This window comes from Sitophilus oryzae, unplaced genomic scaffold (assembly GCF_002938485.1).
Source record: "Sitophilus oryzae breed Bouriz unplaced genomic scaffold, Soryzae_2.0 scaffold_1227_pilon_pilon, whole genome shotgun sequence".
NCBI lineage: Eukaryota > Metazoa > Arthropoda > Insecta > Coleoptera > Curculionidae > Sitophilus > Sitophilus oryzae.
The window spans coordinates 175609-202430 of NW_022145868.1; the positions used below are offsets into that span (position 1 = coordinate 175609).

Genomic DNA, 26822 nt, shown 5'->3' on the forward strand with positions numbered 1-26822 from the left:
TTTTGGGATTTCCTATGTTCCGTGTTACAATTCACCACATGGTATATGACCGCTAATGAAAAAGATGTTAAAATAACGATCTAGCCATCGACGTAGATCAGTCTGACTGTGACTAAATGCGCCTAAATCTGTCTTAAACCTCGCGACTGATCAGTGTACTTTAGCGGATTTTATTTGCATTCAGGTATCACATGAAAACAATGTCAGTTGAAAAAATGTTTGACTAAAACTGTTTTGCCTGTTTCTGCGTGTGCGTCCTGCCTATAAAGGAAAAGCCGAAAGTTTGTCGTAAGTACAGAAAAGAAATAAGCCTAAAATGAACTTTTAATTGAATCTTACTTAACGGCTACTTAAGAAAAAAAACTTTCGAGATACCAGGTTTAAATGGTTTTCTTTTCCGACTGATAAAGGAGAGAAGAAAGTAAAAAACAGGAATTAAATTTTCCAAATTCTTTATTTGGAAGTGCGTTCTTTTGTAATCATTTTTCTTTTTATTAACTTATTTTCGGCTTAAAAGTTAACAAAAGCTCTGAAATAAGAGGGAAAAACATTCTTTTTAACAAATTTTGATTTTGTATCTAATTTTAGGAGTCTATTTTTGTACTCTACAGGTAAAAAAAACAATTATCAAGTAAGTTCGTCAGTTTAAAAAGATTTAATCGAGAAAAAGTGTGCATAGTTTTTTAGACTGTGTTGCAGACACTAGTCCATAATATGTTAAGTTTATTTTGAAAGCCCTTCAGTAATAAATTTATTAATTTACATTTAGTTTTATTTATTAATAAAATTCGTGTTTTCTAATACAGATTTCTTAGGTCAAGCACACAATTGAAGTAGCCGTATAGTTGGAATATTCGCGTGAGAATCGTTAAATATTTCATTTTTTTTGGACAACTTCCAATGGCTTAATGCCATTGTCGTATGCACTGCCGCTTGCAGTTATTTTATGATTTAGTACATTCCTATTCAGAAGTACTTAGAACATTACTAATTGGCTCAAAAACTGAGTTTTTTAATTTATTTAATTCAATAGATTCTACGATAAATTTGCCTTTAGAAGCCCTGTGCTAAAACTAATTTAGTTATTACTCAAAACTGAATAATAAAACCAAAGTCTATACAGGGTGCGTCTCAAAAGTGACTCACCCCTATAACTTTTTTATTTTTTCAGATAAAAAAACAGGTTTTGTATGTATATGACATAAATTAGGATTGAATGACGTATTCAATTTGTTTTTGGTCACTTCCTATTTTACCGGAAATAACTACAACTTTTTATTTTTAAATTCTCAAAATAAGTTTTTTTTTACTTTATTCGATAGAAAATGACACTCTGAATAGAATGACATATATGACATATCATATGTCAACTTTTGATATTTTTTCATATGGTTTATTTGAAATTGTAACATGCGGTTCATAACGACAATTTGACTCGAAATACCAAGTGTGTGGTACCAAATTATTCGCAAAAAATGCTTTTTCCAAATATGCTAATGAGCCACTCTCGTTTAATTTGAAAAAATTGAGGTATGATTAAAAATACGATTTGGACATCTTTTAACCGGCCAGGACACGAAAAACATTAGATAATAAAATATATTTTTTCAAGGCTCCTTGATTAAAAATTAGTGTTTTTAACACAGCCCTGGCACTCTAGATTGAAATTTAAAAAACGTTTTTTTTAAAGCGAAAATGGCAAGTTGACATATGATATTCCATTCTATTCAGAGTGTCATTTTCTATCGAATAATATAAAAAATACCGAGGGTGCCATTTCAAAAACAAAAATTGTAATCATTTCCGGTGAAACAAGAAGTGACCAAAAACAATTGAATACGCCAATCAATCCTAATTTATGTCATATACTTTAAAATTTCTGTTCTGTTAAAAAAAGGTAAAACGAATAATTTTTTTGCCTACTTGGGATTCTCTTAATTGTTGCCAAGACTACTATATTTACAAAAACTTTACCTAGTGGCCTCTCCAACGTCTTGCTTGGTGTCCTAACAACCGGCAGTGAGCTTCTCTGTTTGCCACCTCTTCTGAAGCCCGTTGAGCTCGTTTCGACCTCTGACATGATACCTGGGTCATCATCAAACAGCATCGCATTCGACGGAGGAAGATAACCCCGATGATGACCCTGGAAATAAAAAAAAATGCTAAAAACTAAAAATACGAATCAGTCAATTTTTTTAAAATAAAAAAAATGTTATTTTTTTTGTGAAATATCTTTTTTTGTTATCTCCACAGCAACTCATCTGTTGAATTGGTTTGTGTGCATTTATGATAACTGACTCACTGGATTCAGATGGACATAACAGTGATAACTAAGAACCAAAGTGAGACAATAAAATTTGTTAAACACTGCGATTCACTTACAACTACTACTACTGCCATTACTCGCTGACGACTATTTTACACGCATCAGAAGATGGTTACGCATGGCGTTTTCTTTCATGAGCTTTTCTGTGACTGAAAAGCCCGATACCCTCGATGTTATCTCTCTTCCTATTATTTTCATTAGATAGTACATTATTATTCGCTATTCCCAATTTCTAAACCCAAAAGACCAACACAGATAAATACGCTATCGTTTTCTCTTTTGAACTAGTCTATTCAGCATTAAACCCCAAAGAACCGATGGCTTTAATAGGGCCGTTTGTACACTTCTCACGTCTTTTATCACTCTATATCGATTACCTTTTTAATCTCGGCATTCCAGGGCCGAAATTCGTCCAAAGTCCAAATTAAGCGCGCAGTTTGCCCCTGTTAAGACAAAAGATCTCTCTCTTTGAGACCATCGATTAGATTCTCAATGACGTTCTAATTTTGTTGTTCCAGAGATCATGACACTTATTGTTAATAGCATTCTTCGGGTGTTCCTTATTACCGATTCTGAACAGACCAATGACTGTGATACGCATGCGCAGAAGGAAATATGCGTCATTTTTTTATCATCTGCGCATCCCCTGTAGAGTTCTAAGACAGGCTCAAAATCGGTAATAAGAAAAACCCCAAGAAGGCTGTTGAAACGCCAAATATTCCAAACTCAATTTTATTTTTCTTATAAAGATCATGAGATCAATGACAAAAATAAAATCCGCATCATATACAAAAATGTGTTAAAAGCAAAGATTTTTAAAAAAAGTATGCGTAAAACTTTTAAGGTTTTTCTGATACATTTCAATTACCTTTTTGACTTTGGATATTCCAGGTTGTAACGTAATCTTCACATTCACAGGTTCATCAGGCTTGAAAGCATACGACTGCCGGGAAATATTCACTAGACCTTTACTGCGATTCTCACCAGTATTTCCAACACTTTGTTCAACTACAGAACTGTTCACTGATGAAAGAGAACTCGCAGAGTCAGTAAAAGAAATCACGCTGGCCACAGGGTTGAAATTCACGTGTTTTGGAAATGGATGTTTGGCATTCGACTGCTTTTTTTGACATTGGTAGCGTAGTGATGGTACAAAAGCGGATGTCATTTCGAGTTTAGGTGGTAAAGACACGATACTTTGTGTAGACATCTTGATAGTTTCCTATTTTTGTTCAGTTCAACACTGATTATACCGGGTGCGTCTCAAAAGTGTCTCACTATAACTTTTTTATTTTTTCAGATAAAAAAAAGAGATTTGGTATGTTAGTATATGATATAAATTAGGATTGATTGACGTATTCAATTGTTTTTGGTAACTTCCTGTTTCACCAGAAATGACTACAACTTTTAATTTTTAACTGGCACCTACGGTATTTTTTTACTTTATTCGATAGAAAATGACATTCTGAATAGAATGACATATCATATGTCAACTTTTGACATTCTCGCTTAATAAATTGGATTTTAAATTTCTATCTAGAGTGCCATGGCTTTGTTAAAAACACAAATTTTTAATCAAGGGGCCTTGGAAAAATAGATTTGATCGTCTAATGTTTTTAGTGTCTTGTCCTGGCCAGTTAGAAAATGCTCAAATCGTATTTTTAATCATATCTCATTTTTTTCAAATGGAACGAGGATGGCTCATTAGCATATTTGGAAAAAACATTTTTTTACGAATAATTTGATACCACACACTTGCTATTTCAAGTCAAATTTTCGTTACAAACCGCAAGTTATAATTTCAAATAAACCATATGCGAAAATCTCAAAAATTGACATATGATATGTCATTCTATTCAGAGTGACATTTTCTATCGAATACAGTAAAAAAATACCGGGGTTGTCATTTAAAAATCAAAAGTTGTAGTCATTTCCGGTGAAACAGGAAGTGGCCGAGAACCATTGAATACGTCAGTCAATCCTAATTTATGTTATATACTAACATACCAAATATCGTTTTTTAACTGAAAAAATAAAAAAGTTATAGGGGGTGAGAGACTTTCGAGAAGCACCCGGTATATTCGTCTTTATAATAATTTTGGCCATAAAACATTTGTCATTTGCAGTTTAGATGGTAAAAAACGCTGCTTGGAGTTTACAATAATCACGCACGTAAGGTCTGCAGCAATTTTTATTATCTTACTATACTAAATGGTAAAAATTTTTCAGTTTAGATGTTAGCACCATCTACAGATACTTCGACAAGTTAGTTTAAAAATCGCTGTTGACGATAAAGTGATGCTAATCGTGATGCTAACAAGATTAAGACTTATTTTTTTCTAAATTACTTGCAGATACCATTTCGACACATTTATAGTTCAAATAGGAAGCTGCAGTGAAATCAATTTTATTTGTAGAATTTTTATATATTCTTATTGTTTGTTTTAGGGACAGTATATTCAAAAATTTTGATTTTAATTAAGTCATCTATATTATGGCATGTTTATTTTAACTATTTACGGTGTAAATTTAAGGAAACTTTTTGGAAAAATATTAAATTCATTAAACAATCTCGTGTTAACATGTTCGAAACTTCGAGCGGGATAGATAAAGTTAAGGCTTAAATTTTAGTTTGCATCAGCTTTAACATCATTTATCTAGAACTTCTTGCAACTTTCAATACCCGCGCTTGAAGCAAAACGATTTGGTAAATAAAATAACACGGATTATCGGCATACGTAAACGTTTTACTTGATAAATCATCACATTATTAAACTAAAAGTAGTATAAGTTAAATTAATCATCAGAACATTAGTTTAAGTCATCTGTTTATGAAGGGTGTTAACATGGTTAACCAAACGTGTAGTATTGTCTATTTTTTTCAATACAAAAGGTGATAAATTAAATAAAAAACTGCGAAAAGCAAATTAACATTTTTCATAGTAAAAAGATACGTATACAGCAAGTCAGTAAATTCTGCCTAGTTGGATGAGAGAGGATTAGATAGATCACATCTAAAAGTTTAGACACTTAGGTACTACCAAACTATACCGGGTGGGTCTCAGATAAATGAACGAGATTTGGTATGTTAGTATATGACATAAAAAATACAATTGATTAACGTATTCAATTGTTTTCGGTCACTTCCTGTTTCACCGGAAATGACGACAATTTTTGATTTTTAAATGGCACCCTCGGTATTTTTTTATTTTATTCGATAGAAAATGACACTCTCAATAGAATGACATATCATATGTCAACTTTTGACATTGTCGCTTAACAAAAATCGTATTTTAAATTTAAATCTAGAGTGCCATGGTTGTGTTAAAGACACTAATTCAAGGAGCCTTGGAAAAATAAATTTGACCGTCTAACGTTTTTCGTGTCTTATACCGACCGGTTAAAAGATGCCCAAATCGCATTTTCTATCATATCTCAATTTTTTCAAATGGAACGAGGGTGGCTCATTAGCATATTTGGAAAAAGCATTTTTTACGAATAATTTGGTACACACACTTGGTATTTCGAATCAAAATGTCGTTGAACCGCATGTTACAATTTCAAATAAACCATATGTGAAAATGTCACAATTTGATACGTCATTATCTTCAGAATGTCATTTTCTATCAAACAAAGTAAAAAATATCGTAGGTGCCATTTAAAAATCAAAAGTTGTAGTCATTTCCGGTGTAACAGGAAGTGATCGAAAACAATTGAATACGCCAATCAATCCTAATTTATGTCATATACTAGCATACCAAAACCCGTTTATTTATCTGAAAAAATTAAAAGTTATAGTGGTAAGCCACTTTTGAGACGCACCCGGTATATAGTGTATGATACATTTGATGCACTTGGCAACACGGCAGTCGTCAACTAAAAAGACAACGTACGTACATCGCACGCAACATACAAGTTTTGCAAAGTGATTTCAAAAATATAAGCCTTTCGCTGCAAATGTACTTTGATTGACGCCTCTAGTAAGTGATATAATATCAACCCAATAAGAAACACAAATACAATAAAATTAACACTACATTTGCGCATCAAGCCAGAGATTTAAACCGAATCGTTACACTCCAACAAACACTCCGATTTCAACGTACCGACTTCACCGAACACCCGCTCAACACTAAATTAATTAAATATGGCCGTGGACAATTAAGACTGGCCACTGGTCCAGTCATTGTATAGCGTTTTGAGGCCTTTTTAATTGATGAGGTCACGTCATTCTGCATTTTCATCGACGACCGAAAACATTTAATTCTCCGCGGGCCGGCCATAGATCAAATGGATTATTCCCACTCTGTGGGACTTGCGTTAATAATAACGCATTAGTTTTATTACTCGATGAGAGTATGTTAACTAAAATATGAATGTTATTTTTAATACAGGGTATTGTTTTTGCAGATTACTGTGGAAATTTGTGGTAATATATTTCTTTCAAAATATTTAAATACAATAAGACACTAATATAGCTAATAGTTATTTATGATATACCTAAGTGCTAAAGTGGTAAGAGAAGGAAAGCTCCCATCCCTTCGAACAAAATAAAATCATTTTTAGGACACATATCGTACATCGTATCGTATTTTTTGTACAAACAATTTTATGCTCGTATATATCAAGGTATTATTACTTTTTACGTTAATGAATAATTCATAATACGTCATTCTGAAATCAAATTAATTATGAAGTTTATGGTTGCTAGAGTAATTGAAAGATTCCAAACATTCGATCATTTGTTGTCAACTAATGTCAAATTTGTGCCTCAACTTTTGTAAAATGGTGGAAAGTGATCAAGAAACTGAGAGTTTCCCAGCAGAAATTGAAGAAGCTGCTAATATAATTACTTTTGATTGGTAAGGTGCCTGCCAATATTGCAAAATTTCTAAATTTGTCCGATTCTCATCTTTATACTGGACATTGCTTCCGAAGATCCTCGGCTAGTTTGCTGGCAGATTCTGGGGCTAATCATAATACAATTAAGCGACACGGTGGATGGCAGTTCAGTACTGTAGCGGAGGGTTATATAGAAGACTCTTTATACAAACCAAAACGAGTATTGCAGGTCAAATTTTATCCAGAACCTCAGCGGATACTACCATTGCTTCTAATACAAGATTCTAGTATAAGATTCACGTCAGAGATAACTTCTACTTGTACTACAGCTGAATTGACCAGTTGAAACCGAATTGGCCATCGAATAACTTATTCCAATTGTAATTTCACTAATTACAATTTAATTTGAGTAAATAATTATTTTCTACGTTGACTTGATTTTTCTTATTTTTTCTTCAATTATCGCTTCAGTGTTAAAAGTAAATCAGGTGACTTACTTTTAGCACTGGTGCATAATGTCACATTTTAGGCGCTGACAGCATGCGTTAAAAATTACATTTTACTGACGTTTGTAGAAAAATACATTTTAAGTCACTTACCTCCAGATCCATAGTTCTGGACAGAGGCCCTCCCTGACCGGCCATACTCGCCAGGTACTGCCCTTCGGATCCAGCACCGAGGGTATGTCTGCGTGGATCGTCCCTTCTGGTACCACGGCTTCTACCTCTCACCTCTCCACCTTCATTATCACTTCGAGCTGAAAATAAGTAGAAAACTCATCAGTAACATCGTACCTTGTTTTAAGGGATTGCAAAAATTAATACACTAAGAGCATTTATTGTCCTTTACGAATTATACAATTTTCTGTATAACTCTTGTTTGATCGCACCGTTTTTTTTATAAATATTACATCAATTATTTAGCTCATCTAATTAGCCTTATCTTATCTAGTTATCAAAGAAGCTACTTTATTTTTCATGAGCACTACTGCCAATTGTCATTATCTGAAAAGGACCTGACATATTTTAAAGAATAAAAACAGCCAAAGAATAAAACCTATTTTTACAATACCACGACGTTTTAAAACTGTTAAATTGCGTCAAATTATGACATACAGATTTAAATGACACATATTACAAATCGTGGTTATAATAATGTCAAAATTTTTAGTCAAAACGTAAAATGTTATTAAATATCAAAAAATCACAAAAACATTCCACATGCCATGCTCGAAGATGTCGTAGATGAAGAACAACCAGGAATATTATTGAAAAATCGAAATCTTCTAATCAAAAGTGCAAATATCAAGAAACTCAGACATCCCCTATTTTTATCCTCGCACTTGAGACAAGGTTTTGATGATACGCCTAAACTATACTTGCAGAAACATGAAGATGAAGATACTAATGAATACAAACTACTCCTAGAATCAAAAAAAGATAGTCCTAGTGATGAAACAGATACTCCAGCATTACAAGATGTTGCTCTTGATAACACAGTTAGAGAAGAGAAAGATACAAACGAAAGCAATAAAAAACCTGAAGAACTTCTAGAGATTGAAGATATACCTATTAAGGATCATGATGAAGTATTACTTCAAGACGTGATAAATGATTTAAAAGAGCGTCAGTCACAGACGTTTAGTTTGGATCTTCTACCAAAACCTGATGTAACTGAAGAAGATAATAAAGATATTAGTGATTATGAACTGAGTATAGAAAGCTTGCCACAAACTAAAGTAAGTGAAGAACTCAAAGACACTCAAAAACCTTCAATTGAAGAGGTAAGTGCTCAGACGAAATCAAGTTTGATTCAACTAAGATCAAGTTGTAAAAGCTGTGATATACATTCAAAATTAGTTCAATCAAGAGCAGGAATAGTAACTGTCTTTAGGGCTTGTCCTATTTATGTATGTAGTTCTCTGTTAAAAGTAGATAATGTCGAAGTTTCCAAACCAAGGAAAACTAGAAAGTCTGCTGGGAAATCTACTTTTTACGTTGATATTGAAAAATGCAGTAAAGGTATCAATACAGTAGAGATCGGATCAGAATGCTCTGATATTGAAGATGCAGGTTACGCAAGTGCTGATGAAAAATCTGAAGAAGCTTGTCAAAAATTGTGTAAAGAAAAGTTAAAGAAATCAAGAAGTGAAAGTGATGCATTTAATTCAATTCAAGTAACCTTTGCAAAACAAAAAACTGCTAGAAGTGTAACTGTCAAGCTAGGAAGGAACATGAAAGATATTCAGTTATATATATGTAAAAATAAAAGATTTTGCGTTGACACAAACACAGGTTATAACAGAGTTGAAATAGAGAAACCAGATTTAATACATTATGAAGGAAAAAATCTGAAATCAATGCTTGGTAATACCACCACCGACATCCACAGACAGCAGATTAGTTGCGTCGACAAACAAAACAATGAATCTTGTAATCCTACCCTAATAGAGGCTGAAGCCAGGGGCCTAAATCCTAATGAAAACAAGATGGGAGAGGATTGTGCTTGTGTTTGTAGGAAAATGTGTTGTAAGAGAAATGTCCTGATAATTGAGGTGTTATTGTAAATTGTTATTGTACGAAGAAGCCATCCGTTTGTTTTATATTCGTGGTGTTTTTGTATTAATAGATATCATTATGTTACTTATACAGTTTTTTGTACAATATATCAAATATAGTAGGATTTTTCGTTGGAAGTCTTCAAAATCAAAAAGCGTTTCTATACAAAGACAACAGAAAATAACCATCTATTAAGATAGATATGAAACTTAATAGTAAAATTTTGTGTCAAAGCGCCCTCTGTGTCCTTAGTGGAGACTAAGTTTAACCCAGGGCTACTGTAATGTTTTTTTATATTTATAATTGAATTCAAAGGATATATACTCTGTTTTTTTCTCAGGTAAGATTTCGACAGACGATGACAGAAGAAAAGCAAATGATCGTCTCATACCAATCTGTTTATTTTACTAAAAAAAGTTTCTAATATTGTTTAAGTTAACTATGGATGGGTTTAAATATAAATCCGTCATGCGTCGTGTCTTGTTGTTTTTAACCAGTTTTATTGGTTTATTTCAAAAATGACAGATCATATTTCAATTTTATTGGTTTGACGAAACGATGAACGACAAACGGACGCCGATACGTATGAACTCGCCTTTAGATTTTTGAGGCTTGTCAAAGTGTTGCCAAATTATAGGTTATAATTTTGTGTCAACTTATGTCAAATACCATGCGTTTTGGTAGATGATGCATTTTGATTCGTGTTATTACGTGTGTTTTGTGTCTTTTGAAGTCAAGTGGAGGAAAAATCGAGGGAAAATTAACTGTAAACCCCAGATCACAGTTTATATAGTTAATACTCGCTGCCCAGGCAGAGAGTCTTATACACCAATAAAGTTATCATCAATAAAGTTTGTATACCATCTCGTCGTAGATAAGTGCATCTCGTATATGGCACAAGGATCGTACTAAACATATTATACCTACTAAAAACTGGAGTAGCTGTAAAATATCGACATCACACGATAGGTAAATAATGGATTTATTGTACTACAGAAAAATAATGTCAAAAGGTACTGGTTTAAAAAAATTAAGATAATGGTTAATTATTTATATATTTTGTTGTTTTATTTATCAAAATAAAAACAGTTTATAATCATCTGCTGATGATGCTAACATGGTTAGCGAAACGCGCGTCCAGTGTAAAAGTAAAAGTGTTTTGGTGTATTGTGGTGATTTATTGTTTTTATTTTGCTGTGTAACACCAAAGGTTCCAACCCTCAACTGTAATAGTTTTATTTATTCCCGTGGAATATATTTGTATTTGTACATAAGTTGATAAATATAATAATAAATGCTGGAAGTTTCTTGAAGCTTGAAAGTAAGAAATAATTTTTTTTATATTTGTTTGGTAAGAGGTGTTTTGTTCTTGTTTGTTTTGTATTAACACATACTGTTTTTTTTTAATAAAATAACTCTCTTACATTTTTTCAGTTTTATACATTTTTTTTCACAATATTTTGAAGTAATCACTGTGTCAGTCAAATTTTAAATATATTAATTTCCTGCTATGGGTTCCAGTTGGACCAACTTATTTCTTTGTAAAATAAAATAAACTACTTTGAAATTAAAATGACAGACACCTCTATCACTGTCAAGGATTTTGTCGTTGGACAGACTGTATTTTTAAAGTTACACGGATATATTAGTATATCAGAGTAACTTTAATAAAACAGATAAATTTTACAGTTTATTTAAAATACATTTTGTCTACAAGCTAGATCACAATATTTTTGATAAAAAATACGCCAAATTTCATTTTTTTTATTTTTTTTTAAAAAATGGTGTTGAAAAGTATAAACGGGATTAACCATTTTAGAACAAGCCAAATTTTTTTTAATAATGTATTTTTCTCAAAATATTTTTTTTTGCTTTTTTTTCTTGTAAATCATCATCACAAAATCTAGTTAAATAAAAATTGTCGCCATCTTAGATTAAAATAGCTGATAACGGCAACATAGCATTTTTCAGTTTACATCTATTTTGTATGTTTTGAGTATCTTTGTTTAGTAAAGTTTGTTTATATTATTTGTCTTTTAGGTTTAACTGTAAGTAGTTTTAATTTAGCAAATAACAGAAAAACTAAAATATAAAAATAAAGAGAAAAAATACAAAAAAACGATGCAAAATTTAACAGTAGTAATTATTCATTGTTAGGGATTATGGCTTCTAATTAAATTTTCAACACTGTTAAATACGAAAAACGTAGCGTTTGTACATACACCTTTTCTAATTACCGGTCTAATGAATTCTTTATCGAAAAGAGAAACAGATTTCATTTATTTTTCTTCCATTTTTAACGAGAACTCGGTTTGTATTTCTTAATCCTTTCAGAAAACGTCGAGCAAACAGGAGTAGAAACTGTTTAGGTCTGAAAAACTGAGTCCAATTTCCTATTTTTATTTCTCTTCACCACCACTGGTTATTCTTTGAAAGATTTCTGCATTACCGGCTGACAAATACGGAAATAGGCGAATAATTCGATTTCGATATAATTTCGTAGCGATTTGACGTCGAACACCGGCGGCCATTTTGGATTTCTTCCAGGTGGAAAATCCACGGACCCTTATTTGCCTGCCAGAATTCATTTCCGTTTTTCTAGATCGATATTTGTAATTATAATTTTAAATTATATTCGATGAGATATCATTTAATTAATAAAATGACAAGGAATAACAAAACTAATACAATATGATCGAAAAAAAGGTGTCAGGGATGGTTATTAAATGAAGATCGCTGTCATTTTATATGTAAAATTATATGGGAAATGTCATTGATCGTTATTTATAAGCTAACTGGACGCCCTTTTTTCGATCATACGGTACTACAATGTAAAAATAGAACACAAAATCAGCACAATACACCAAAACACTTTTACTTTTACACTGGACGCGCGTTTCGCTATAACCACGTTAGCATCATCAGCAGTTGATTAAAAAAAGGAATTTTTAAGAATGTCAATTGAGTTTTTATCATCTGCTGATGATGCTAACATGCATTGGCGTAACTAAAGGGGTGCCCGGGGGTGCCCCCCCCGGTACTGCTGGGCATCCCCCAGAGAAATCATGAATTATATGACTCTTGGCTATGTATTAATTTTATTTGCTTGTGATGCAGTAAAAATGACGTTTTCTAGTTTTGTTTAGTTAATATTATTTTGTTGTGTTCAAAAAATATGTTAATTAAGTAATCTACGGGAACACGGTTTGATAACCAAGCCTATGAAATTTATTGATAGAGAAATTCAGGTAAAACGTTTTATTCAAAAAATGTGTTTCTTAAAATTAGTTTTTATTTAAAAAAATCAAAAGCCCCATGCCCCCCTGGGCTCAACATCAGGCCTCCCCCAGGCCCACCCCAGGCCCACCCCAGGATAAATTTCTAGTTACGCTAATGCTAACATGGTTAGTGAAACGCGCGTCCAGTGTAAAAGTAAAAGTGTTTTGGGGTATTGTGGTAATTTAGTGTTTTATTTTGCTGTGTAACACCAAAGGTTCCAACCCCCAACTGTAAACTACAATGTGATAAATAAAACGGCCTCAGCGATGGCTTTGAATGAAGATCGCTGTTATTTTATATGTAAAATTAAATCGGGAATATCATTGATCGACATTTCCAAGCCAACTGGACGCCGTTTTTTTTCGATCATACGGTAGTTTTTTTTTTCATTCTAAATACTTCGCTCCTTTTCTAGCTAGATCATTTGCTTTTTCATTGTCTTCTATCTCTTGGTGAACGGGTACCCAGAGTAGGAGGACTTTATTTTCTTTGCCTAAGCTTCTCTAGGCATACACTGACTAACTTCGAATTGATGGTTACTGAGTTCATCGCTTTTAATGCTGCTTGACTATCGGCTAAGATGGCTATTTCTTGTTTCCGATAGTTTCTATGTTGTACGCATCTCTCGATAGCGTAGATTTCTCCCTGTAGGATGCTAGGGTAGGCGCTCATTTACTCATTTTACGTTACATTTTTTTTTTCTGGGAAATGCTGTGCACCTCCAAAGTAGTGAATCATGTACATCCACTCATAGATCGGTACAATAACCACTGTCAGAGTTAAATAGAGACGAATTTGTGGTATTCAAAACACAGCTGTAACCGATTATTTACACGATGCCGCGCACCAACAAATATCTCTTTCCTACGATTTCAACCCGAACGGCCCAAAATCTCCAAAAATAATCGTCCGTTTACAGCGTAGTAAACATTAGAATGCGCTATGAATAGTACGGTATGCTCTTGAAAATATAAACCATTTATATTTAGTTCGGGCGCTCCAGTACTTATGTTGGCCCAATTCTAGTTCGAAAAGAAATATATCGTTCGTTAAAGTTTGGTTTATTTTGATTAATCTGGGTTTTAGTGTTCGAAATTTAAAATTAATGTTTGTAGAGGAGAACGTTAATCATCGTGACCTTAGAGATCCATTGTGTCTCCCTTTCTTGAGTTATTACTTATCAATATAGTCTCAGGGCTATGACAAAAGCAAGTATCTAAGACGATTTTACAGAAGAGTCATGTCGGCGCACTCAGTAATGAGGTGTTCTGGTGTTTCCCGTTTTCTTCACAGAATCTGCATTCGCAGTTGTTTCTTAGTTTTAATCTACTGAGGTGTTCATTCAAGAGACAGTGCCCTCATTGTTCCTACTTAAATCAAGGGAAATATTTTTGATTTTTCTCGATCGTAGGTTCTGAAAAATTTATTCGAGTTTCTTAGACCGTTGGAGATCGTAGGTTCTGAAAAATTTATTCGAGTTTCTTAGACCGTTGGAGAGTTTCCATTCCTGGTTACGGATGGAGTCTTTTTTTTGTCTTGAAATATTTTCAAGAATTAAAAAAAATCTTGTCTTGACTATTTCTTCAGACTTGATTTCTTGTCTTGATTCAAGAAATCTTGAAATTTCTTGATATCTTGACAAAAGGGGAACCCCCGTTTAAAATTCGTTTATTAAAGGGGAACCCCCTGTTTAAAAGTCGCGGTGAGATTGGTTAATGTGACGTTTATGCTTTATGCGTAAAATCGAGGGTCAAGCATCTAATTTTCAAAAATTTCAAAAACTTTGGGCTCATTATACTTTAGTAGCCAAAATCATCAGATTTACATAATTCTGTTAATTATTATTATTATTATCTAACATTAAAATGAGTGATTGTGATGGTTCGTTGAGCAGCAAATCTGAGCCATTCGTAATTGAATCTGGTTCAGAATACCTACCACCTCAGACACCTGGACGTAGAAGTTTAATTAGTGACTTTGACAGTAGTGACGGTGATAATACTACTACAGATAAAAACAGTCAAAACAACAATGATAAAAGCTACTCTACTTCAGTGGCGTACATTAAAATGTATTATTTTTTTTTATTTTAAAAGTTTTACGTTAATTCAAAAAGTCTGTATGCCACTGAAGTAGACCCGCTTTGCAAAGTTTTTTTTATCTAATATCGTAGGCCATAACATATCCAAAAAATTATAAAAAAAACATTTAAAAATTAAAAAATTATTAGGCATTAAATTATTATTTATGTTTTATTTTATATTTTCAAGAAATTTCAACATTTTCTTGATTTCTTGTCAAGAAATCTTGATCTTGAGAAGTGATTTCTTGTCTTGTCTTGAAAACCAAAAATCATTTCTTGTCTTGATCTTGTCTTGGAATCAAGACATAATCAAAAAGTCGTCAAGAAAATGACGACCCCTATCCGTCAGTTTATGCAAGTATAGAATCCAGAAGCACAATAAATATACGATCAGTATTTTTATTATATTTTTCAGTGATCACACTCCTTAAAACGTGCAAAACGTTCATAATATTACTTAAGTCTCTAAAAATAATAGGATTACATTATTATCGAAACCCAGTGACCCATTATATATCTACGTTACCTTCGGCTCTATTTTTAACCTGCGACATTGTTCCTTGTTTCGTTATCCACCTGATTTAACGGCAAATAATATATATTCATAGCAGATGTAGCAGATGTTCGACTCGCCAATCTGACAAACTATGCGATCATCGAAAATAATACCACGATCTGGATCTGGATTCTATTATATCGATCACTGACGTTCGGTATCGATCTATAAATAGTGAGTTTTATAGTGAAAGTTCGTTTTTGTAATGCAGGAAATAAAGAGAATGGATTAGCAAGTTAAAAGTACGATATAATCGAATAAAAACGCCGTCAAAGACGGCTGGGTAATGACAAGCGGTGATAATTTTGGCGAGGTATCTAGATGTTATTTACTAAAAATTGACATAAGACTCAAAAATTAACACTAATTATACAGGGTGTTTCAAAAAACATGTGCCATCTCACGTGGGGAGATTCCTCACGTAAAAATAAGATTTATTTTTCATATCAACATAGGTTCCATTCTGCTTTGTTTCGTAGCTACAGGGTGTTAAAATCTTAATAATCTTTCGATTAGAAGTATAAGTGCTGTGTATTTTAATGCAAAAAAAGTGTCGATAAATTCATCAGGAACGTGATATGGGTTATCACTGGAATATTTTTCAAAAAAAAATGTGCGCCATCAAATTGTGTTACTCTATTATTTATTCTTAACTAAGCCCTAATTTCTTCACTGTAGTAAGCTTTAAGTGGCCCCATAAAAGTCTTCTCAAGAGGCTGAAGTTTATAAGTCGAGTGTGGAGGAAGAGATATGCTTGAAACATGGTTTTCCCTTGCTAATTTGATTATGTCCAAATTTCTAGTATGACTGTAATGTCCATCCAATACAAGCAGCACTGGGAACTCTTCAGTTGGCTTAATAAATTGAATGAAGTGGTTGAGCCACATGGTAAATAGATTTTGCTGAATCCAGCCACTGGGGTGAACTGCATAGATAAATCCGGGTGGTGCACCACGCATAAGCTGATCGTTTCAGACTTTTTTTTGATATCAAAATTGTGAAGGCCGTTTAAGACTATGTAAAGAAACATAAAAGAGTTTCTTAAATAAATTCAAAGCAGGTTGAATAAAGTACAATATTAAAGTTCCTGCCCAACGTAGCAGAAATTTAAACTACACTCCATTTAAACCGTTCTTTGTTTCTTAAACCAATAGATTATTCTAAATACGCTCCTGTGCAACCCTTTAAAGAGGATGTATAAGTCTGGCCGGAGTCGACGTAATCGATATCCAGAGTGCCGTGAAATTTTATGCGACACACACAACGTTGCTCTATGCCGGCTCTACACTGCTTTGGGAAAATTTGAGCTGGTGGTTTGAGAATGAAAAAAAAACGTAAAAAAGTATGTCTCTCTTGTTAAAATATATGTGTTTTCTGTATTTTTGTACTTTAACTAAGTAATGAAAGAGGAGTAATATTCTAATTATAATATAGTAAAGCCGCGTGTACAGGGTGGGTCAAATTGGACACTTTTAAAAAGAAACACCCTTTTCTATAGGAGATAGACGAAAACTAATATCAAAAACATGACGGTAAGAGCCGTATATCGATATACCGGATGCGTCTCTAAAGTGGCTCACCCCTACAACTTTTTTTATTGTTTTAGATAAAAAAAAACGAGATTTAGTATGTTAGTATATGATATAAATTAGGATTGATTGACGTATTCAAATGTTAAACTTTTGATTTTTAAGTGTTACCCTCGTTATATTTTAGCTTTATTCGATAGAAAACGGCATTCTGAATAGAATGACATATCATTAGGTCAACTTTTGACATTTTCGCTTAAAAAAATCGTACTTTAAATTTCAATCTAGAGATAAAAACACTAATTTTTAGTCAAGGAGCCTTGGAAAAATAGATTTGATCGTCAAATGTTTTTCGTGTCTAGTCCTGGCCAAAAGTTTCCCAAATCGTATTTTCAATCATATCTCATTTTTTTTTCAAATACAACAGGGATGGCTCATTAGCATATTTGGAAAAAGCATTTTTTTTACGAATAATTTGCTATCACACACATGTTATTTCGAGTCAACAAAATACCGAGTGTGCCATTTCAAAATCCAAAGTTATAGTCATTTTCGGTGAAACAGGAAGTAACAGAAAACAATTGAATACGTCAATCAATCCTAATTTATGTCATATACTAACATACCAAATCTTGATTTTTTATCTGAAAAAATAAAAAAGTTATAGGGGGTGAGCCACTTTTCAGGCGCACCAGGTATATATTACCGTTTCGCTTTTGCAAAGCAAAAAAGTTACTTGCTATGAAAAATTTTATATTTATATGAAAACATTTCCAAAGCACCTTTTTACGTAGAATTTAATGGTTTAAGTATAAGTTTTTTAAAATTAATCATTTCATTAAAAAACATATTCAATAAGAAAATAAATCTAAAAGTCTGAAGTGTAGGACAGTCTTTAGAAGTTAAGCTCTCCAGCTTTCCGGCAGTTTTCGGCGAAATAATTCTGGAAAAGCTGGGAAAATTATTAGACGCGAGCGAAAAAGCATCTGACAATTTTCTGTTTTGGCTTTTCTCTGGGGTCGCATAGAACGACAGAAAGTCTGTTAAATTACATCCACTACATGCCGTTGTTTCTTTATTCTATTTGAGTATTCGATGTGGGACACACATTGTCTCGTTGCTATGAAAATGTACATAATTTAGAAAGAGTTCTAAGGTTTTCGGGTTATGGAATTGCCAGCATGCAGTCCAGACTTAAACCCGATAGAACATTTATGGGATGAGCTAAAACGAAGAATTCGTGCTAGACGAAGAGCCCCAACCTCTATCCCAGAGCTCATTGTTGCAGTAGAGGAAGAGTGGCTTAACGTAGTGGTTAACATAAATAAATTAATAAATAAAAACATACTTCTTAGTAATAAAAAACGATAATTTCTTTCATGCATTAATTTAATAATTTTAATCCAAAGGAACTAAAATACAAATTAATATCTCCAACCTATTTTCAAAGAATATGAAATTGTTTTTCAAACAGCATATATTTTTTCTTAATCTGACAAATAGATTCTAAAAAATATATAGTTAACTTCAAAAATTTGCCTTGGGCCGATTTCTATGCACGCAAGTGTATATTTCTTGGTAGATATTAGATTATTAGAACTTTGGGATCCTCTTCTGATCATTAAGTTACATTCTCCAGTTCTATCCTTTTCTATAAGACTATAAAAGTTGGAGTTGGTTTTCAAGAACTTGGAGACTGACTCTTAGTACACCCACTACATCTTTTACTGTCTTGGATGACCTTAAAAACAAGTTTATAGTAGATTATGTTAGGATCAATCAATAATCACTATGTAATTGTCAACATTAATTAGACTTCTTATTAAAAATAAAACAAAGTTAACAAAACACAAAGTTTTTCTTTCTACAGCCTCATTAATCTCCTGTAAGATCTCCCTCATCTTTTCCAAGTAGACCTCGTCAGCAGTTTGTGACTGATTTCAAGAAAAAAACAACTTCAACAAGAGATAGATGATGTAGTGGCTCTCGACTTTCGCTTACTCTACCCTATCATCCTGCTGAGTGAAACCCCTTGATAAAATTTCCTTTTCTTTCTTGTTATTGGGTCAGATGTCAAGTGTTTTATCTAATTAAAGTGATTAGCTTAAGGGGCTGGGTATAGATAAGACAAAGCCGTGCAAAAGCAGACACATTTTATTACTTTTCAGTTTAAAACATGGACAAATTTAAACTATTGTTCATCTGCCGACAATTAAGAAAATATACGTTACAATATGTGTTGATGTAGTGTAGATATATCATTTACCTATTACATTAACAACTGTGCTATTCTATATTTATCTGTTTTTTACATAGCAACTGTTAAAATTGCCTTATATCTATCAAAAATAGTACATAAAATAGTACTTCAACCGCAAGGGTAAATTAAATGATACTTTAACAGCAAGGATAGGTTAAAAAAAGCCCTATAACATAGGATAAAACATTTTGATGAACAGTTCTTCCCATAAAATGAATAAAATTAAAAATATACGATATAATATACATGTACTGATTTCTTTCGAAAATCGACAACTATGAAACTATGCTTTTAAAAGTTAGATGTAGAAATATTTTTAAATTTATATATTTTTTTGCTTCGACGTTTTTTAAGCGTCAAATCCAGGGTTAAATCTTTTTAAGGTGCTCTCTCAATTTTAAATCTAATAACTTAAAGAACTGAATTATATCTTAATTAAATAAACAATAAAAATAATAATACAAAATAAATATATGTCCTGTATTTCTCTTAAGATTGAACAAAACAATTACATACATAACGCGTGTTGTTCCCATGATAACTCTCTTTCAAACAAACTTGTTCCTTTACACGCCACCTCGCTGTTATCTTTTAGTCTTTCATCCACAATCATGGTATTGGGATCCATGGAAATTCTAAACAAATTCTTATCGATCCACTCCAAACAAACCAGATCATTTTGAGTGATATGCTCGTACATTTGAGTGTGCCTTTCCCTAGAAGGATACAATGCTGTGATGGTGGTGTTTGTGTATTTGTTTTCATAGAAAGCATGGGGCGATTGAGACTCCTGGCATTTAGTTTTCCTGTTGGTTTGAACGATTTTGTTCACTGAAGGATTCTTGTAATAATACTGATAGTGATGATGGTCGTTCGTTTGAGTGTTACAGCTGTGAGAAATGTGTGAACTTTTGATTCCTTTGATACTCTCTTCATTATCAGTCTTTGACGGTTTTTCGTATTCCGCATTTCGAAATGCAATGGACTGTGTTAAAAACTGGGGAATAATTGAAGGATATTCTTCATCGATACAGTCTCCTTGCAACTTAAAATGCGTCCTGTCTTTTCTGATTATATCAACACTTACTTCAGGTTCTTTGTCGGAAGCTTCAAAACTGATTTGATTCGTTTGCAAAAGGGACATAAGTTTATACTCTCTTTCTGGCCTGACCACACTCAAAGGACACATATCCAAGTCAGCACAGATTTGCTTCAGTAGAAATAAGCTCTGGTTTATTTCGGAATCAATCGCTTCCTTATTTTCCTGCAAGTTTTGCTGGCGCAAAGTAAAATCAAAATCTTTTAAGTTGAGGAATTCGTCGTAGGTTTCCAGAACCTTTAGGCTGGCTTCACCGCTGCTGGACAGGCTGTAATAAGACGATCTTCTCGTTTCAATGTTTCGGTTGTCTTCGGACATTTCGTTGGTATCTTCGGTCTCAGAGTTAGATGATGGCATCTTCTTGTGTTTGCGTCTCTTCCGTTTTGTTTTGATAGATATTCGGGGTACTTTGGTTACGAAATTTGTGTGGGACATTATTAGACAAGGAATTTTGACAATGACTGCTGTCGTAACCAACGACTGACGTTAGCTTTCATTTGAATCTGACCTTTGACGTTTCAAATGATAAAAAATATAGTAAAATTTTATAATCAAAGTTTGTTTAGGTTAGGTAAGCTAAAACATACACAAAAAATATTTTTGTGTATATTCAATTTATCTATACTAATATATAAAATCCTTAAGTGACTGACTCACTGATTAATCACGATCCTGCTCAAACCACTCAAGGTAAAAAGCTCAATTTTGGAATACAGGTTGATTCTAGGGTGTAAAGGTTCGATAAGAAGGGATTTTTCGAAATTCCAGTTCCAAGAGGGTGAAACCACCCCTCAAATATTACAATATTTTTTTTATTTAAAAAACGGTCAAGTTTCCGAAAAAACGCTTAAACACGTATATTTTATTTTGTTGTTTTACATATTTCAAGATTTTTTAAAAATTTATACAGGGTATTTCATAAAATATGACCATTGAGTAATCACGATTCTGCTTAAACTGCTTGACGTTTAAAGCTGATTTTTGGCAAACGGATTGACTGTGGGGTGTAGAGGTTCGATAAGGAGGGGTTTCTCGAATCTCAAATTCCAAGTGGGTGAAAACGCCCTCAAATATTACAATATTTGTTATTTAAAAAACGGTTAGTCTTTCGGGAAAACGTTTGGACACGCATAATTAGTTTGTTTTTTTACATATTATTTTGAAATTTTTAAAAAAATCATACAGGTTGTTCCAAAAAGTTGGGTAATTCATTAACCACGATTCTGCTTAAACTGCTTGACGTAAAAAGCTTATTTTTGGCAAATGTGAGAAAATTTTATCCAGTTTGTATGTTAATGGAAATTCTTGCCTTGCTTTATCATCACCTTTACAATTCGACGCGAACGAAGTCGCGGGTACACGCTAGTATTTAATATAAAATAGACAAAAAATTTACACTATTAACAGAAAAATTGAAAAAAGTATCCATAAATAAATCTAGAAAAAAAAATCGAAAATATATCATGAGGCTTTATACTTAAAACATGGATAGTTTTACTATTTTTAGTATGTTTAGGGGAGAGTGTAATATATATTTCCTGTGGAAATCTGAGCTAGAAACGAAAGGTAATACTGCATTAAATAGTGGTTATCCCTTTTTTATGGTATTATGTAAAAAGAGCAGACATAACAAAATAAATGTAGCTTTTTGAAATAAATTTTAATTTAAATTTGGATGTGAAATGATTAGGATTATTTAATGAAAATAAAGCTATATTTTTAGTAAAGATCACAGATACTTATTGAATGAAAACTGTAGAGTCAAGTGGTGTAAAAATTGGACACAACATATTTAGTTAAAAAATGAGACATTCAAATAGAACTACTGAAAACTTATATTCAGTCAGTTTTCTTGTTGGGAACATTTAACAATAATTATTGTTTACAGATCATCCCCATAATTTGTTTAATCTTTACGTGATGAATCATGGAAAAACTGAAATTAGAAATCCATGGTTTGTATTGCTGTTTAAATGAAGCCCTGTTGGTATGAGAAATTATACAGAAAGAAATAAAACATGTGCAAAGTACTGAGACTGGCATGTATCTGCATCACAGGTGCAATGAGAACATGTCCAACAGCAGCAATGGAGGTCATTCTAGACCTAACACCACTGCACATTGTCGTCGGTAGTTATGCCAATGCGACAATGATTAGAATGGTCATTGACGGTAACAGTACTTGGAGAATTTTCAGGTCAGGGGCTTGGAACACCCTCAAAAAAGAAAATTCCACTTCTCCAACTCCCAGTGGATGACATACCAAGAATTTACAACTTTGAGAAACACCTCACTGTAGTATTGAGTAATAAAAAGGATTGGAAGAAAGAAACGCTTACTCAGCATATAAAAGACCATACTATCACGTGGTATACTGATGCTTCAAAAACCAAAGCAGGGACAGGGATAGGAGTATTTTGGCCGAAAACTAAATACTCCGAACCAATAGGCACCTACCCCAGTATCCTGCAGGTAGAAATTTACGCTATCGAAAGATGCGTACAATTTATCTTAGATAGGAACTATCGAAAACAGGAAATTGCCATGCTATCCGATAGTCAAGCAGCACTTAACGCGATCAACTCAGTAACCATCAATTCGAAGTTGGTTAAAGAATGCCTAGAGAAGCTCAACAAATTAGACAAAGAAAATAAAGTCCTCCTACTCTGGGTGCCTGCTCACCAAAAGATAGATAATGAAAAAGCAAATGATCTAGCTAGGAAAGGAGCGAACACTCCACTAAGTGGACCAGAACCGTTCTGTTTTCAAAACGGGAACCAATTAAAAGCGGAACTGAAGAATCTGGAAGACTCCATCCGTAACTTGGAATGGGTGTCCTCCAACGGTCTAAGACACCCGAAAAAGTTCCTCAGAACTTACGACCGAGAAAAATCAAAGGTTTTCCTTGATTTAAGTAAAAACAATCTTCGGATTGTCACGGGGTTTCTAACAGGACACAGTCTCCTCAACGAACACCTCAGTAGGCTGAAGCTGAGAAACAACGGCGAATGCAAATTCTGTGGGGAAAATGGAGAAACACCAGAACACCTTATCACTGAGTGCGCCGAGACGACGACCATTCGTGCCATGAACTTTGGTACGTCTGATGTCGAGGATGGAGAGCTGGCCTCTGTGGAGCCGTCTCAGATACTGGCTTTTGTTAAAGCCCTGAGACTGTATGATGAGTTATAACTCGTTATAACTCAAGAAAGGGGAACACATAATAGATTTATAAGGTCGCGGTGATATTTTTTCATATTAATTAAAAATGTAGATAAATAATGTTTTAAATAAAGACATTGTATAAAAATTACAAAAAAAATTATTTGAATTATACTAATAAAAAAAAATTATAATTCAACATATTATTAAACACATAATTTTCTTCAAAGAGAAAGAAAGGAAGTTGTGTGATACTATATATGACCAAAAATGAAATAAAAATGTATTGATTAGTTACTGCCCTCGAATATGTATATTAATAATTTATATCAGACATTGGCATAAGCTGTTTCTTACAGTGTGAATATTAAAATATATTTATTATTTTCCAAGACATTCAATTTTCCCTCGTGCAAAATAAAGGATCATAATAAATTTTCCATAAAACACGTCATTTTTTAACCAGATTTTTTATTTTTCTTTATTCCCATCTTTTTGTTTTTCTTTTTCGGCCTTGTCATCTAAATCTAATTACCTTGAAAACCTGACATTCTCCTCCCTGAGCTGTGTTTTATTTCGCAATAAAATATCAATTAAAAAAAATCTTTGACTAAGGGAATTTTTTACTTAAAACGGCCTGAAGGTCGTTTATCAAAATCAACTGCTTAATTGAGAAAAAATGGGGGGCTTAATGGAAAAATTCCCGAAAAAGTGTTCCGAAGGTTCCTTAGGGATGTGGCTCATCAATTCTTGTCGGGAGATCTGCAGGGAAGACAACAAAAAACAACATCCGTAGAAAACGCTTTAAGAGATTGGCTGACGTGTGTGTAGTTGTAGTTTTATCTGTGGCCATACATTTTTCATGTATGTACAGGGTGACCCATTTTGGTTGAAATCATACGGTATCTCCGTTATTAGTAAAGATATGAGGATGCGGTTTGCACAAACGTTCTCGCCTTCGTCTCTGAGCTACAGAGTCTTTCTCATTATTTTACAATTTAAGAGAAGGGGAAAACTGATCCTTGTAGTACTTTTTACGTAGAATACAGTGGCGTAGTCTGTTTTTCTACGAAAAAAATATTTTACTTTACTTTACTTTAATAAACTATTACCACTGAATATCTGAAGATGTTTTTACATAACGGGATGGGTTTGCACTGTTTGCACATACCTAAAAGCTTGACTGGTAGCCTTTTCCAGGTCTTTGGCATTGTTGTAGTTACCACGATATATTTCATATTTCAAAAATCCCTAAATACGGATAAATCCGGGAAACAGGGAGACTATAGTATGGATCCACTGGTCCCAATTCATTGATTTGGGAAATAGTAATTTAAAAAAAAATCAAAAAGAAATTCAAAATTCTAATATTTTTAAAGTTGTGAGGGGGAACCCCATCTAGCCGAAAGTATATTTCACGCGAATTATCTAAAATTTCCGGTACGACAGCTTCCAAGATTTACAAATAGCGGTAGATAGTTTTTTTAGAATTTTTTAACCGACAGCGTTTTTTAAAGACACTAAAAACATTAGCTGATCAAATTTATTTTTCCAGGGCTCCTTGATTAGTGTTTTTAACACAGCCCTGGCACTCTAGATTGAAATTCAAAATACAATATTTTTAAAGCAAATATGTGAAAAGTTGATATTGATATGGTCATTCCATTGAGAGCGTCATCTATCGAATAGAAAAATACAGAGGGTGCCATTTAAGAATCAAAAATTGTAGTCATTTCTGGTGAAACAGGAAGTGACTGAAAATAATTGAATACATCATTCAATCCTAATTTATGTCATATACTAACATACCAAATCTCGTTTTTTACCTGAAAAATAAAAAAGTTATAGGGGGTGAGCCACTTTTAAGATGCACCCGGTATAGAGCAATAATATTACAACGAAACAAATTTTATATATTCATCAAGCATCGTTTTAAAGAAGTAAAACCTAACATAGCAACCAAAACATAACCTAAAACTCTCCACAATATCCCACAAACCTACCATAACAGAACTTTAATCCATATTAGATACCACACACACTCACAAACAATACTTCGGCAAATCGCGAAAAAAAACCGACACGCGCGTGCAATCGACGGATCCGACGGTTTTCACACCGATTTTCGAAAAACTGACCGAATTGAATATGCAGACGGGCGAACAGATGAGTAAGCGACGTGCGTCCGGCGAGATGATCGACGTCGCGGTGGCGAGAAGGACGCCGGGCGTCGGGTCGAGAAACTCGGCGTCGGGGAGCGGGCGACGCGTAGCTCGTGGCGAGCGGTTGAATGAGGGAAGCGATGGGGAGACGCGCGGTTGCCGATGTGATACTGTTTTCAGCAATAACGTATATTATAGTAGTGGGAACTATCGAATGAATACTATCGAAACATTCGATAGTTGCAATTCATCGAATAATTCGATAGTTAGTAAGAAAACATTCGTTGAAGACTATTCGAATAAAAATTATCGAATAGATCCGTCATCTGCCTTGAAATATTGTATTCTAGTAATTCGGCAGCAAAAACCATTCATTTATAAAATTCATTCATTTATGAAATTCATTCATTCGTCAGGATCGATTATAATAAAATATTATCTGAATTTTAGTTGTCACGTAGGTTTCTTTCCGAGAAACCCGACAGCGGTCGGTGGCAATGCTATGAAAGAAGCCGGCATCTTTGATTTTTTGCGGAGTCAGATATAGATAAGGACACATTATTTTTTTATTGAGGTGCTAGTATTTACACAGAAAATACATTATGAAAGGCGCTGTTGCCATATTTTGGTATTAGTTGATATTAGCAAAGAATATTATTGTTTGGCTTTAGTTAATTAGGGAATATAAAGACATACTATCTATTCTGCATTTTTTTTATTAATATTCTGTTGTTACACTGCAATAATACTTGTTATTTTGGATGTAGGAAAATTATTTTTAATGTTTTTTAGCAAAGACTGGTTTAATAAATAATAATAACAATAATAATTTGTTATACCTATTAACAACAAAATTTAAAATCATTTAATATAAATATTTTCTTTTAAGTAGTAGCAAAATATAAACAACAAATTAGATGTCAAAATTATTTATATTAGATCCTATTTAAAAATAATATAGTCTCT

General features: G+C 33.1%; 2 protein-coding genes across 16 annotated transcripts in view; both read right to left on the reverse strand.

Annotated features, from left to right (window-relative positions):
• The window catches only part of LOC115874105 (coiled-coil domain-containing protein CG32809), a 278991-nt gene that overhangs the window by 175601 nt on the left and 76568 nt on the right, over window positions 1–26822 (reverse strand). For 14 of the 15 annotated variants that reach the window (XM_030889181.1, XM_030889190.1, XM_030889184.1 and 11 more), the window contains 2 exons: window positions 7768–7925; window positions 1975–2143 (listed from right to left, as the gene is read on the reverse strand). In XM_030889181.1, the coding sequence (XP_030745041.1) occupies window positions 1975–2143; window positions 7768–7925 (327 nt within the window). Of the gene's footprint in view, window positions 1–1974; window positions 2144–7767; window positions 7926–25697; window positions 25895–26822 lie in introns of those variants that run through there. The other variant, XM_030889194.1, reaches the window with a different exon arrangement.
• Window positions 18720–21020, reverse strand: LOC115874110. The gene is made up of 2 exons (XM_030889201.1): window positions 19950–21020; window positions 18720–18914 (listed from the first exon to the last, which is right to left on the reverse strand). The coding sequence occupies exons 1-2, from the start codon at window positions 20965–20967 to the stop codon at window positions 18898–18900; spliced, it is 1035 nt and encodes a 344-aa protein (XP_030745061.1). The 5' UTR covers window positions 20968–21020; the 3' UTR covers window positions 18720–18897.